The sequence below is a fragment of the Trichosurus vulpecula genome, chromosome 4, assembly GCF_011100635.1.
Source record: "Trichosurus vulpecula isolate mTriVul1 chromosome 4, mTriVul1.pri, whole genome shotgun sequence".
NCBI classification, from domain to species: domain Eukaryota; kingdom Metazoa; phylum Chordata; class Mammalia; order Diprotodontia; family Phalangeridae; genus Trichosurus; species Trichosurus vulpecula.
In genome coordinates this window covers 130,554,394-130,567,945 of record NC_050576.1, presented here as the reverse complement: position 1 = coordinate 130,567,945, position 13,552 = coordinate 130,554,394, and the positions used below count along the sequence as shown (strand labels likewise).

General features: G+C 35.2%; 1 protein-coding gene across 6 annotated transcripts in view; it reads left to right on the top strand.

Annotated features, from left to right (window-relative positions):
• The window catches only part of ENAH (ENAH actin regulator), a 151,937-nt gene that overhangs the window by 114,906 nt on the left and 23,479 nt on the right, over window positions 1–13,552 (top strand). For 2 of the 6 annotated variants that reach the window (XM_036754701.1, XM_036754700.1), the window contains exons 5-6: window positions 10,683–10,948; window positions 12,343–13,152. In XM_036754701.1, the coding sequence (XP_036610596.1) occupies window positions 10,683–10,948; window positions 12,343–13,152 (1,076 nt within the window). Of the gene's footprint in view, window positions 1–2,526; window positions 2,661–10,682; window positions 10,949–12,342; window positions 13,153–13,552 lie in introns of those variants that run through there. The other 4 variants (XM_036754705.1, XM_036754706.1, XM_036754704.1 and 1 more) reach the window with 3 other exon arrangements.

Sequence of the window (13,552 nt, the reverse complement as noted above, 5' to 3'; positions counted from 1 at the left end):
ATTGTTATAATTGTTTTCAAGAGACAGGCATGTGCTATTACTAGGTCTATGTTCAAAACCTTTCTAGGTTGGTCAGAACTTGTGTTCCACTGATAACTTTTAAAATAAATTCTTATGGCTCCCTGTCACCTCTAGGATCAAATATAAAATCCTCTTTGGCATTCTTTGGGGTCATTTTTGTTCTTCGTAATTTTACAACTTTCACTTTGTATTCTTTTGTAGTTATACTTTTCAGTTTACGTTGTTGTCAGTTTATATATTGTTTTCTTGATCTACTTAGTTCACTCTGTATCTGATTGGATAAATCTTTCCACTCTTTGCAGTCTTCATATTCACGTTTTCTACTTGGAGCATATTGATACTGCTTATGTTCATGTACTACAATTGTTGTTTAGCCATCCCCCTTCAGTTGGCATTCACTTTGTTTCTAAATGTTACATAATTCTGATTGTTTTCCAAAATGGTTATACTGATTGACAGTTCTACTAACAATATACTAGTGTGTTTGTCTCCCCACAACCCCTCTAGCATTAACTATTTCCATCTTTTCCCTCTTAGTAAATTGTAGATATGAAGTTAAAACCTTCAAAGCTCTTTTGATTTGCATTTTTTATTATTAATGATTTGGAGTGCTCTTTCATGAGATTGTTAATAATTTGACCATTAACCTATTTAAACAAAATCACTTTTGGTCTTATGTATTTATGTTAGTTATCTCTATATCTTGGATAACAAACCTTTTTCCATGGAATTTGATAGAAGTGTTTTCTCATTCCACTGCTTCTCTCCTTATTCTAGATGCATTAATTTTGTTTGTGCAATAGCTTTTTAATTTTTGTGTATTCAGAATTATTCATTGTATTTCTTGAAGTTGTCCCTATTATGTATTTGGTTAAGACTACATTTCTTACCCATAGCTGTGAAAGGTATGTGATTTGTTCTTCTAAAGGTTTTTTCATTATATGATCTTTAATATTAAGGTCACATATCCATTTTCAATTTATCGTGCAATATGACATAAGATAAAGGCCTAAGCCAGAGTTTTTTTCTAATTATGTTTTCTAGTTTGTCCATCACTGAACTATTGAGTTCCGTTGTTTCTGATTCTTCCTTTATCCAATCTGTTTGATTTACCTCTTTTTTTATAACGAATACCTTATGCTTTTGATGACTGCTGTTTTATAGTAAAAAATAAATTCTTTTCTCTCTTTAAATCCCTACTTTTCATTGATTCCCTTGAAATTCTAGGTCTTTTGTTTCTTCAAATAAATTTTCTTCTCTTTTTACACCTATTATTTCTTTTTTCTTGTCTTAATGCTATTGCTTATTGGGTAGAGTGGGCATCCCCTTTGTTTTGCTCTGTATTTGTTGAGAAAACTTACAGTGTATCTCCAGTGTATATGATACTTACTTTTGGTTTTAGGTAGTATTTTTTATAACATTAAAAAAAGTTCCTTTCACACTAATACTATAGGCTTTAAGATTGTACTTTATCAAAGGTTCTTTATCTATACATAATTGTGTTGTTTCAGAAATTTCTGGGTTTTAATACAGTTAATGATACTAATAATTTTTCTAATGTTAAAATACCTTTGTCTCCTTGGCCTAAATCCAATATGATCATAATGCTATTTCAGTATATTTGTGTGGTCTGACCAGATTTAAACATTTTTAAGTTCAAGTACATTAATTTATATTGGTCTTTGGTTCTCTTGTGCTTTTTCCTTTCCTGTTTTAGGTATTAATACGATTTTATCTCAAAAAGAATGTGTTAGTATGTTCTTTCTCAGTTTTTGAAACTAATTTGTATGGCATTGATACTATTTGTTCTTTACAACTTTAATACAATTCTGTCTCTTTGTTGAGACTAGGAGTTTGTCATCCTTCCCCCTGCCCTGGTTTGGTGATTCCTTTTTAGCTGGTTCTGTTTCTTAGTCTGATATTAGATTTTTATTGAAGATCTCTGTTTGCTCTCTTGTCATTTGTTTATATTTTTGAAGGTGTTCCTCTATTTCTTTTGTGTTTTTAACTTTGTCAGCATTTACCTGCCTAATAAGTTCAGATAATTTTTTTCCCTTTTTGTGATTTCATCTTGTTTACTTGCTATTTTGTTGATTTGATTTTTCTTTTCTAGTTAATCAGGTTGGTTTTTTTTTTTTTCCAGTGGACCAGATTTTGCTTTTATTTTTCATTTCTATAATATTTTTGGTTTCTAGTGGATCTCTAATTTTTAATGTCTCATACCTTTTAATGAATCTTTTTGACAATGATAGTCGTGTAATTTATTGACAGATTGATAGTCATGTAATACATTCTTACAGTGACTGTGATTTTGTTTTTGTATTTCCAATATAACAGTTAATGTCAGTCTTTAGTGTTCTGTTCATGTTGTTAAGGCTGCTTTCTTTCCTGCTTGTGATGTATCCTAAGAATGTGAGTCAACTCCTGTTAACTAGGATATTATGTCAGTGTGAGCAAAGAGCTTAGTAAATATCTATAAATAGTTTATAAATCACCATCACTGTGTATGAGAGTTATAAAAGGGAAATACTTATCTCAGACATAGGAAGAAAGTTAAGGAGAGTTGGAACAATGAAAGTCTGTAGCCCTCCGCTTATCCTTCAGAGGTACAATGGACCAAAGGTTGACCGTCTTCTTTCGTGAGTACTATGTCTCTTGATAGCGAAACAATAAATGTTACTGTGTTAAAACTTAACATTTTTTATAATTTTGTATATTTTAATTTAAAGGTATGAAGACTAGTGTTACCCCACTAAAGAATAATAGAGATCTGCTTTTATTTTACAAATGTAAAATGCCATCTCTTAGTATTCAGATGGTTATTCTGAGGGGTTTTAAAAAAAAATCAGTAATGGCTTTCCAAATGAATCCACAAATTTTTTAGCTCATGTTTTTAACTAAATTTGTTTAACCTCCAGGAGATAGGACACTTAATACATAAAATTATCATCTTTAAATAATTTGACCAAGAGTAGTGATTTTCTTTTACAGATGAGGAAGTATTCACGGTTAAAGGGCTGATATATTTATTCAGTCAGCCATTCATTTAAGTATTTAGAATTTATATCTTGCTTTCTTTTTTAATATTTGAAATATATAAAATCCTAATTCTAGAGGCAATAAGGTAATTTTTGGTTTTCGCAGAGTATTTAACAATAATACATAATTGGTTCAGACTAAAAAGAGTATTCATTACTACCTATTCTAAGCATTTCGTAGGATTTAGCACTACATATTTGATTTCTACCCCTAAAATGACAACATTGTTGTTGCTGTATTTGAATTAAACATTTGAAGATACCAGATTTTCATTGCTAATCTCTTTAAATTCAATATTGGCATCTTCTTTGATTTTATAAGAAATTTGGCTTTTTAAGGATATCTGTAACACTAGCAAGGGTTATATTTGGGAAAGTTTTTTGTTGTTGGCATTGTTCTTTAGTAGAATTCATATTTATGTAGTGCTGGAAATTTTTCAAAATGCTTTCCTTAGAACAAGTAACTTAGAAAGACTTGTTTCTTATGAATAATATTTGGGCAACTGTGGGTCATCCTTGACTCTTCACTCTCACCCTTACATAGACTTTTCCTTTTCTTTGACTCTTTTACCAACCTGATACAGGTGTTTTTGCAACCAAACACTCTATTGAAATGGTCTATAGTAATATTGTAATTTTTTATTTCCTTGCCTCAGGTCTCTCCTCATTCCTTTCTGTCCTCTATGCTGCTATCAAATTGATCTAGCTAAATTGCTCATCTGACCATACCATCCTCTTTCTCCCCCAAACCCCCATTCAGTAGGTTCTGGTGGCTTCCTAATACCTCCAGGATCAAATATGAAATCCTCTGTTAATGTTCAAAGTATATTGTAACTTAGCTCCTTCCTACATTTCCAGTCTTTTTACATCTTACTTTTACCATGTGCTCTGTGATCCAGTGATGCTGGCCTCTTTGATGTTCCTCAAACAAGACACACTATCTCCTGACTTTGGCCATTTTCACTGATAGTCCCCCATACCTGCATTGCTCTCCCTCCTCTTCTCTGCTTCTTAGCTTCCCTGGCTTCCTTCGAGACCCAGATAAATTCTTACCTTCTACAGAAATCTTTCCTCAACCTCTTTTTATTCTAGTGCTTTCTCTCTGTTGTTTATTTCTAATTAATCCTGTGACATAGCTCATTTGTCCTTATCTGTTTAAATTTCTCCTCCGTTAAATTCTGAGTTCCTTGAGGGCAGAGGCTATCTTTTGCCTTTTTTTTTTTTTTTATCCACAGACCTTAGCACAATGCTTGGCACATGGTGCTTGGTGCTTCATAAATTCTAGGTGACTGAGTGACTGACTGGGATGCTTTTAATGTAAAGGATTTCAATTCTTAAGTTGACAGTGTTACTAAAAAGTGGAAGGGGGCGGGGAGAACCCAAGGTATAATTTTAATGGAAGATTCTTACTTCAGGCTTTTTTTTCCTTAAGTTACTCCAGGAAATAGAATATAAACTTCAATTTTATTTGAGTAGGAACTACAAACTGCCTCTCTTAATTTTGCTTTTTTGTTGTTGTTGTTCAGTTATTTTAGTTGTGTCTGACTCTGTGACCCCATTTGGAATTTTCTTGGCAAAGATACTAGAGTGAGTTGCCATTTCCTTCTCTAGCTCCTTTACAGATGAAAAAACTGAAGCAAAAAAGGCTAAATGACTTGCCAACTAGGGTCTGAAGCCAGATTTGAACTCAGGAAGATGAGTCTTCCTGACTCCATGCCCAGTGCTCTATCCACTGCGCCACCTAGCTGCCCTTTTTACCATAGGACTAAAATGTCAAGGACAAAGACATACCTCTCAATAGGTTAGTTATTATTTGTAGGACCAATGATTTAAGGTTTCAATTTACTAAATTACTGTAAAAGAGTTATAAAAATCTTAATTTTTGGTGCTTCCCTTTGAAGTAGGCAGGTGGTTACTGTTTTAGGCAAAATTTTATTTCTTTGGACTAGCTAAATGAATTACATTAGCAAATGCTGAATAAAGTAAATTAGTAGATGTTCTAAAAATCTGATTTTTGCCACTAGGTTTGAAACTCCTTGTAACATTGGAGAGAGTATGCACACCAGTATCTTCTGCTGCCTCATAATCCATACCAAAAATCTTTGCTTGTTGGACTTTTCAAACTAGATGTTCTGTAGGTATCTTAAGCATAACATGTCCAAAACTGAGCCCTTTGTCCCCTAGCCTCCCTTCTTCATAACTTCCCTGTTTCTATCTGTGATGCTACCCTTTTACCAGTCAAAAGGTATGCTCAATTTAGTAATGTTTTGATCATAGTTCCAAATTACTTAACAAAATAGATGGACCAAATTCACAACTCCACCAACAGTAGATAAATATACTTCCTTTCTCTTAGCCCCTCCAAAATTTGTCACTTTTCTTCTTTTCTCAGCTTTGCCACTGTGATGGCTATGGGATGGTACCTCAGAGTTGGCTTTGACTTGCATTTCTTTAAATATTAGAGATTTGGAGCATATTAAAGAATGTTTGTGTAGATAATGCGGATTTTCTTGCGTGGAGAACTGCTTGTTGTTTTTTTTTTTTTTTTAATGCTGCTTCTTGAATCAAAATCATCGTTGGTAATATGTTTCAGCCTACTTAACACCCACCATGAGGATTCCTTTGACTCATCTGTAATTTTTATTCTGGTTTGCAAAGTATTTTCCTCACAAAATTTTTGTAAGGGTAGAACAAGCATTATTCCCATTTTATGATAAAAATGAGACTCACGTAGCTTCTGACTTGCCCATTGTCATATAGCTAGTTAGTATTACTCGTGAGAGAGGTAAAAATTAGGAAGTAATTTGCATAGAAATCATTGTTAAAGGTATGAAGGTAAATAAGAGCTCTGAGGAAAGTATGTAAAGAAAGGGGGAAAGGCTGAGGACAGGGCTTTGAGGGAGGCAGGTGAGAAGAATAAACAAAAGGAGCAGTTAAGAGACGTAATGTGTTCTCTAGTGTCAGGTGCATAGGCTTTATAACCTTTGAGAAAAGAGTTTCAGTAAAATGGTAGTGTGGAACCAGCCATTCATATCACTACACTACACATTCATTCTATGCTCTCCTTCTCTCTCCATCCCTCTTCCCCCGCTCCCTCCCTCCCTGTGTCCCTCTCCACAGAAGCAGTAGAATTGAATTTTGTTGCAAATCCATGAGTAAAAGTAATTGAGCTTTGCTCCTAGAGCTTGATTGCTATAAGAAGGGATCTGCTTTTTTTTACTGACAACTTTTTTAGGGTTTTTGGTGTTTTAGATCATGGAGACAGCTGAAATTATTTTATCTCTTGAACATAATTCTGATTTTGCAGAGTTTTGAGAGATTGATCCCCTTGAGGATCAGAGAAAGTGTCTAGCTTTTCATCTTGTTTATCACTTTAAATGCCATTTTAACCATGCCCAATTTAAAAATGGAGTTCATTCATTATACCATTATTAAGTCTGTTGTTAGAACTCAGTCCAGGTCAGTTATGATATCTAATTTGATTTTTTGTTCTTCCATTAAAAAAAAAAGTCATCTCCAAGACTTAATAGAGGTCGTGTGCACAGTGAGTACTCAATAAGCACTTGTTCTATTCATTCATATAAAATTAGAGAGTGATTGATTTCTCTTAACCTTGCCAAAATTTACTTTTAAATTTTACTGAAATATTAAGATTCTAGAGGATACAGGTTTTTGCTATCATTGCCTCTGATCGTTGTATTTATTGTTTATATATCTTATCTGAACTTTTTTTTGTTCCCAACTTCTTTCATAGTATGGTCAGTTTTTGAAAGTTCTTCGAGAATGGCAAAGTTGACCTTGGAAATTTCAGTAATCAGATTTGTTGTATATTATCATCATTCTCGTGTTTATGCTTTCTTTTATCAAACAACAGCCTTTCATGCTCTCCCTTTTGTCTTCTTAGTCTTGTCCTCATTACTGTCATCTACACAAATACTTCCAGTTGTCTCAAAAATATTTGTAATGCTCTCAGCACATGTTGGGTGCTCTGTAATGCTTATTTTCTTTCCTTCCTTTTTCCTCTCCTTCCCCCTTTAATGGGACACAAACCCTAGATTTGGAGTAACAAATCTAGTGTTTCTGATTTTTACAATGAGTTTAAGTGGTTTGGTACATAAATGGAATAGGATCCAAATAACAATGTTAGACTACAGTGCATTGGGAGAAAGATTTGAACAGAATTCAAATCCAGGTTAATGGGAGAATGATTATATGTGTATATACCAGTTCTCATTCCCCATTACCACCCTTTCTCTAATATACTGAGGCTAAACCTAATCGCATTTCATGAGGATTTCATCACATCCACAGGCTTTAATGTCATTAAATAAAATTTTCTTAAATGAATTAAAACAGATAAAGTTTTATTATATATCCTAAGAAATAATTACTTTCTGGGGCCTTCCAGAAAACTCATTGTATTACCAATAGAATTCCTCTCTTACTTACCAAAGACCCAAGTTTGCTTCCAAGATGGGAAAGGTTTGAGGGTTAATTTGGTTTTGTTTTTTAAAAGAAAACTAGTATGTTAGATTTTTTTAAATGTAAGTTTAAACCCTAATATGTGTTTCATATACATTTTGCTACTTTTGCATTAATACATTGAAATATGTGTCAGAAGTAACCTATGTTAAAAATCTGTGTCACAAGTTAAATTGACTCTCTCCCAGGGGGAAAATACCAGTAATTAACATTTTAAATCTTAGAAGAAATGAACAATCAGAGTGATCTCAAGATTCTCAAATTTTCTTGATAGGCTTTTATGAGGTATACTGATGAAATTCTTCATTTTGTGTAGTGAATTATTTCTTCATTACTACAAAATACAGTAGTATGATTCCTTGCTGCATATTAATTACAAAGTTATTTCATAACCCTAAGCTTCCCATGTCTGCAAATTCTCACTTTTAGAAATACTAACATTGTATTGTTATTGGTATATAGCACTTAAAAATTAGTAACACACCATAGAAAGGAAAGAAGGCTGTTAGGTATAATCAATAAAATTCTTCTAGGAAGAACAAGAGCAAAAGAAGGAATGGTGTATGATAAATTCCATGTTGAGTTGGGATTGTTTCATTCATTCTTTGTTTATATATTCCCAGTGCCTGTCTGACAGGCATTTAAGTTATATCACTAAAATACATACATAGACATTAAAATTTTCATCTGATCATTAATCTTACCTTCTGGGTGCTAAATTCATTCTAATCATGTCATGATAAACCAACAAGCATTTATAAAGTACCTACTATGGTCCAGTTATCTTCTGGGAATATGAAAACCAAAAATTATGCAGCTTCTGCTCTCAAACTTACATTTTATTAGAGGAAATAGGAAGTACTTATTTAGTGTGGAAAAGCACAAGAGAGTGGGGGAATCAGAATAGTCTTCATATAGAAGGTAATAAGATTTCACTTCTTTGTTGAAAAAAGTATGACATTCTGTGAGATAAAAATAATAATTAGCATTTATATAATACTTAAAAGGTTTGCAAAGTGTTTCACAAATACCTCATTTCATCTGCTACAACCCTGGGAGTTAAGTGCTATTATTATCACACCCATTTTACAAATCAGGAAACTGAGGCGAAGAAAGGTTAAGTAACTTGTTCAGGCTCCACATAGCTAGTAAGTGTGTCTGAAGTTGAATTTGAACTCTTCCAGTCTTCCTGATTCCAGGTCCAGCACTGTATTGCTTGTGCCACCTAGGAAGGGTATGCATTCCAGATGTGAATAATATGAGGTGAATTACTGAGTATAAATAGAAAAAAGTCATTAAAGAAAGATGGATTGTTCATGTGATTGGGACAAGGGATAATCATTGGCAGCCAGAGTGCTTCACTGGGTATGCAAATACCCTTGCCATATCAAGGGAAAGTAAGGAAGTCCTCTAGCACATTTGATTCTACCTATACCCCAAATACCCCACACCTCCCGTGGTGAATTTCTGGTGTATATTGAGTTGTGGTCTGCATTATTGGTGGGAACTTCCACAATCCTGGGGTCATAGATCAGTTTGAGTTCAGAGAAAGGCTATTTCTTGGGCAAGGAAGAAAAATGATAGATAAATCTTAAATACTGGCTTATACTAGTTGCATAAATCACCCAAGTAAGCATATATTTTAGGCCTCTCTAGGTCCTCAGCCAAAATCAACTATCTAAAAGGCCTACTTTTGAGTCTAAAATTATGATGAGTAATAGTTATCTTTGTGTCCCTCTACTCTGCTGAAGTAATATAACTTGTTTTATTTTAATAAATATGTAAAATTAATTAACAAATGTATTGGTAACATGACATAATTTCTTACCATATTTTCACTTTGCAAACAGTCACAGCCAAAATCACTTAAAAACCTCACTATGTCGTAGGTTTACTTTTCCATTTGTGAAAACTCCATGTTAGACTATCCAGATTCTCTCACAGTATTAAGTAAATTGTCTTCAGAAATCCTATTCACAAGATAAAAATGAATACAGCTTACCAACAAAGATCTCTCCATCACCCTTCTCTATGTTTATCATCTATTTATTCATTCACACATTTATTTTATCCCACTCGTATCTTCAACTGAACAATAAGAGACTATAAAAGGTCTCACAATATGTGTAATACAGCAAACAAATTTCCAGATTGACCATATTTAAAAATGTATCTCATTCTCCATTTTAATTCCATCCTGAGGTCATATAACTTTAAGGAAATTTTTCAAAAATTGGTCCAGTGAAAAATGTGAATTATGTTGAATTTTAAAGCAGTTTACTTTTCTGATAAATTGAAAGGCCTACTTATGATACATACATACTGGCTGTGTATTACCAGGCAGATAACTTAGTCCTTAAGTGTTCTAAGCAACTCTGTAAGACTCTTAAGTTTGAGAGAAGGTAGTGACTTACATTGTTAGAAGGTGCTTCTTCACCAAGGAGATTTGGAAGAGGAGGTACTTTTAAGATCACAGTTCTAGTCCCTGACCCTTAGCCTATAGATTGAAACTGATCTGAGTGAATAATGATGGAAAATGCTACTACATAGTGATTCTCTTGCTGCTTGGGGTGGGGGTGGGGAACAGGGAAAGAGGGGAGAATTCGTATAGTGTTTTGGGGGGGGACACTTTTGTGAATAATACATCATATGCGTGCTACATCTTCAAAGTCTTGAGTTCGGTAATCTGTTTCCCTGATTATTATAGTTTTGAATTTCGGAGACTTAAAAGACCTGAATTCCAGTGTGGCTTCAGACACTTACTAGCTGTATGATTCTGGGCAGGTCATTTTACCTGTATCTGCCTCAAAATGTGGATTGTAATAGCATTTGCCTCCAAGGATTGTTGCAAGGCTTAGTTGACATATTTGTGAGGCGCTTCCTTCTCTCCCTCCCTTCCCTCCTTACTCACCTCCTCTGTCTGGAACTAGTTCACAGAACAATTTCCTAGCCCATATGGTGGGAGATTGTGTGTTTCTAATGGGGCACCTCTGTGCGACTATTGTCCTCTCTTCTTTTCTTTCATCTTCTCCCTCTCCAATCTGTCACCAGGTAGTTCAGCCTCAACACCTTGTAACTGATCATCAGCTTTAGTTGGTGGATCCCTGTTTTCAGTTTTTTCTGTTTTTCTTTTTCTTCCAGGCAACTACAAGAACAGCAGCGTCAGAAGGAGATGGAGCGGGAGAGGCTGGAGCGCGAAAGAATCGAGCGAGAGAGGTTGGAGAGAGAGAGGCTAGAGAGGGAGAGACTCGAAAGGGAGAGGATGGAGCAAGAACAGCTTGAAAGAGAGCGGCAAGAACGCCTGGAACGAGAAAGGCTTGAACGGGAGAGACACGACAGAGAGCGGCAAGAGCAGTTAGAAAGGGAGCAGCTGGAGTGGGAGAGAGAGAGAAGAGTGTCCAACGCTGGTAAGAAGTCTATGCATGAGTCTGTTCTTTGGCACCTGAGATTTGGTTGGAGTATTTGGCTTCTGGCCATTGAAATGAATTTGGGAATAAATACCATGAAGCAGAGAGTTTGTTAGAAATGTAAGTTGTAAGTGTAAGCATCAGATTTTTTTCTTTTCTATGCTTTTTATATTGTTGGGAGACTGGGATAAGCAATATAGAAAGTTTTAGTCTGGTGTTGTCCTAATTTGGATTCCTGATTTGGATATAGGGTGTTATTGTGTTACGGAACAATGTTTTGGATTGGTTAAGCTGGTCATGAATTCCCAGTCTGTGAAATTGTACTAGATCTTCTTGGACACTGTGATAGCAGAGTGAAGTGTGACGGAGAATGTAGTTTGCTAGATTGTACCCTGGTATCTATGAAGGTTACCTTAACTTATGAGTGAGAATATATTTACTACATTAATGATTATGGATATAGCTCCCTAAATATTTTCCAGGATTGTGTTTTTAGTAAAAAATAAGCTTGTCATCTTGTAAATCCAAAGTTGTTGCAGCTAACTCAAGTTTAAAACATATGGATATAGGTAAATGCCAGGTTTCCCAAAAGTCTTAGTACAATTTTAAACCACCGAAGACTTTTGTGGGTGTGCCCCCCCATACATATCTAGTAAAAATTCTTCGAATTCATTACAGTTCTCAGTACTTCCTGATTAAAAATAGTAATGTGTTGAAATCATTTAAAATTCAGAATGCAGGGCATTTTGAAACAGTCGTATTATAGATTTAACAAGGTTTCACAAAATTAATTTTAAAAATTGTATTCAGAGATATTTTGTTTCTTAATACTGTCAGTTTTGCTCTATCAACAATGAATAGCTTAGACAGCTAAGGAGTTATACATAAACATTGAGAAGAAAGTTTCTCTTTGTGCAAATTTCTGCCAATTTACTGGGGTTTTTTGTTTTTGTTTGAGAAAGCTTATTTTTACTTATATAATTTTTCTATCCTTTTGGTAGACTTCATAATGGCAGGTTCAGAATTTTTAACTAAAAAAGAAAAAAAGGTCTTATTATATATATATATATATATATATATATATATATATATATATATATATATATATAATCATTTAGCTTCATTGTTGAGAAACATAAAACAAAAAGTTTGTTCTGCTCCAGATTTCAAGATTTATTTATAAAATAAAATACTGAAAATGGCTAAAAGTAAAAGTAGCTATTGACAAACTTTTCTAATAATAACTTTCACATATGCCTAATCCTCTGGTACTAACTGTAGTCTACATTTATACGTTTTGTTTGAATGCTGGTTTTGTTGCTTCATTAGCTCCCTTTTTCTCTCTTTCTCTTTTTTATCCTGTCTTTTGCTGCTGCTTTCCATCTTCTGTCCAGCTCCATCTTTCGACAACTCCCTGTATAGTGCTCCACTTCCTGAATATTCCAGTTGCCAGCCTCCTTCAGCACCTCCTCCATCATATGCTAAAGTCATCTCAGCTCCAGTGTCAGATGCCACTCCTGATTATGCTGTAGTGACCTCTATACCACCTACTTCCACACCCCCTACACCACCACTACGACACTCAGCGACACGTTTTGCAACCTCTTTAGGTTCAGCCTTCCACCCTGTTCTGCCCCATTATGCTACAGTTCCTCGTCCTCTGAACAAAAACTCTCGACCTTCTTCTCCTGTGAATGCACCCCCTTCTCAGCCTCCAGCTACGAAGCCTTTTGCCTGGTCTGCTTCAAACTTTGCACCCCTCCCTCCATCGCCTCCAGTTATGATTAGCAGCCCTCCAGGCAAAGCCACTGGTCCAAGGCCCGTTCTCCCTGTTTGTGTTTCTAATCCGTTGCCCCAAATGCCTCCGTCACCTACTGCACCCGATGGGCTTCCTGATTCTGTAATATATCCAGCACCTTCACCGTCTACCTCAGGTCCAGCAGCTCCACCTCCGCCACCACCACCTCCAGCACCTCCACTGCCTTCCCTTCCGCCACTGTCCCACTCTGGACCTCAAGCTTCTCCTCCTCCAAGCACCCCTATTGCCTCAACTCCCTCATCCAAGCCTAGTGTTCTCCCTTCTCCCTCTGCAGCTGCCCCTGCCTCTGTTGAGACTTCTCTAAACTCTGTGCTGGGAGACTCCTCTGCTTCTGAGCCAGCCTTGCAGGCAGCCTCTCAGCCGATCGAAACTCCGACCCAGCAGGGTAAGGCTTTCTTTTTTTGCTGCTAATTAACTAATCACTGGATATCGACAAGTTTAATAATTGCCTTGAAGGATGAGGAAAATGCTTTCTTAAAATGTTATAGCTTTATGGAATGTTAAAGAGATTATCTAGTCAACCTCTATCACTACCACTTCATGTTACCCCACTGGTTTACAAATGAGCAAACTTGGCTTGCCTTAAGACACAAGCAAATAAGTGGCAGGCCTGGTACACAGATATCGAGATTCCTATCCCAGTGTTGTATCCACTATGCTCCATTGTAAAAATATACTACAATGAGCTGGTAGCAGTAATAATAATGTTTCATTTAAATATAAGATGTAAATGTGAATTAGGAGATTTTTTTTGCATGTTGTGAATGTAGTACTGATACCTCAAT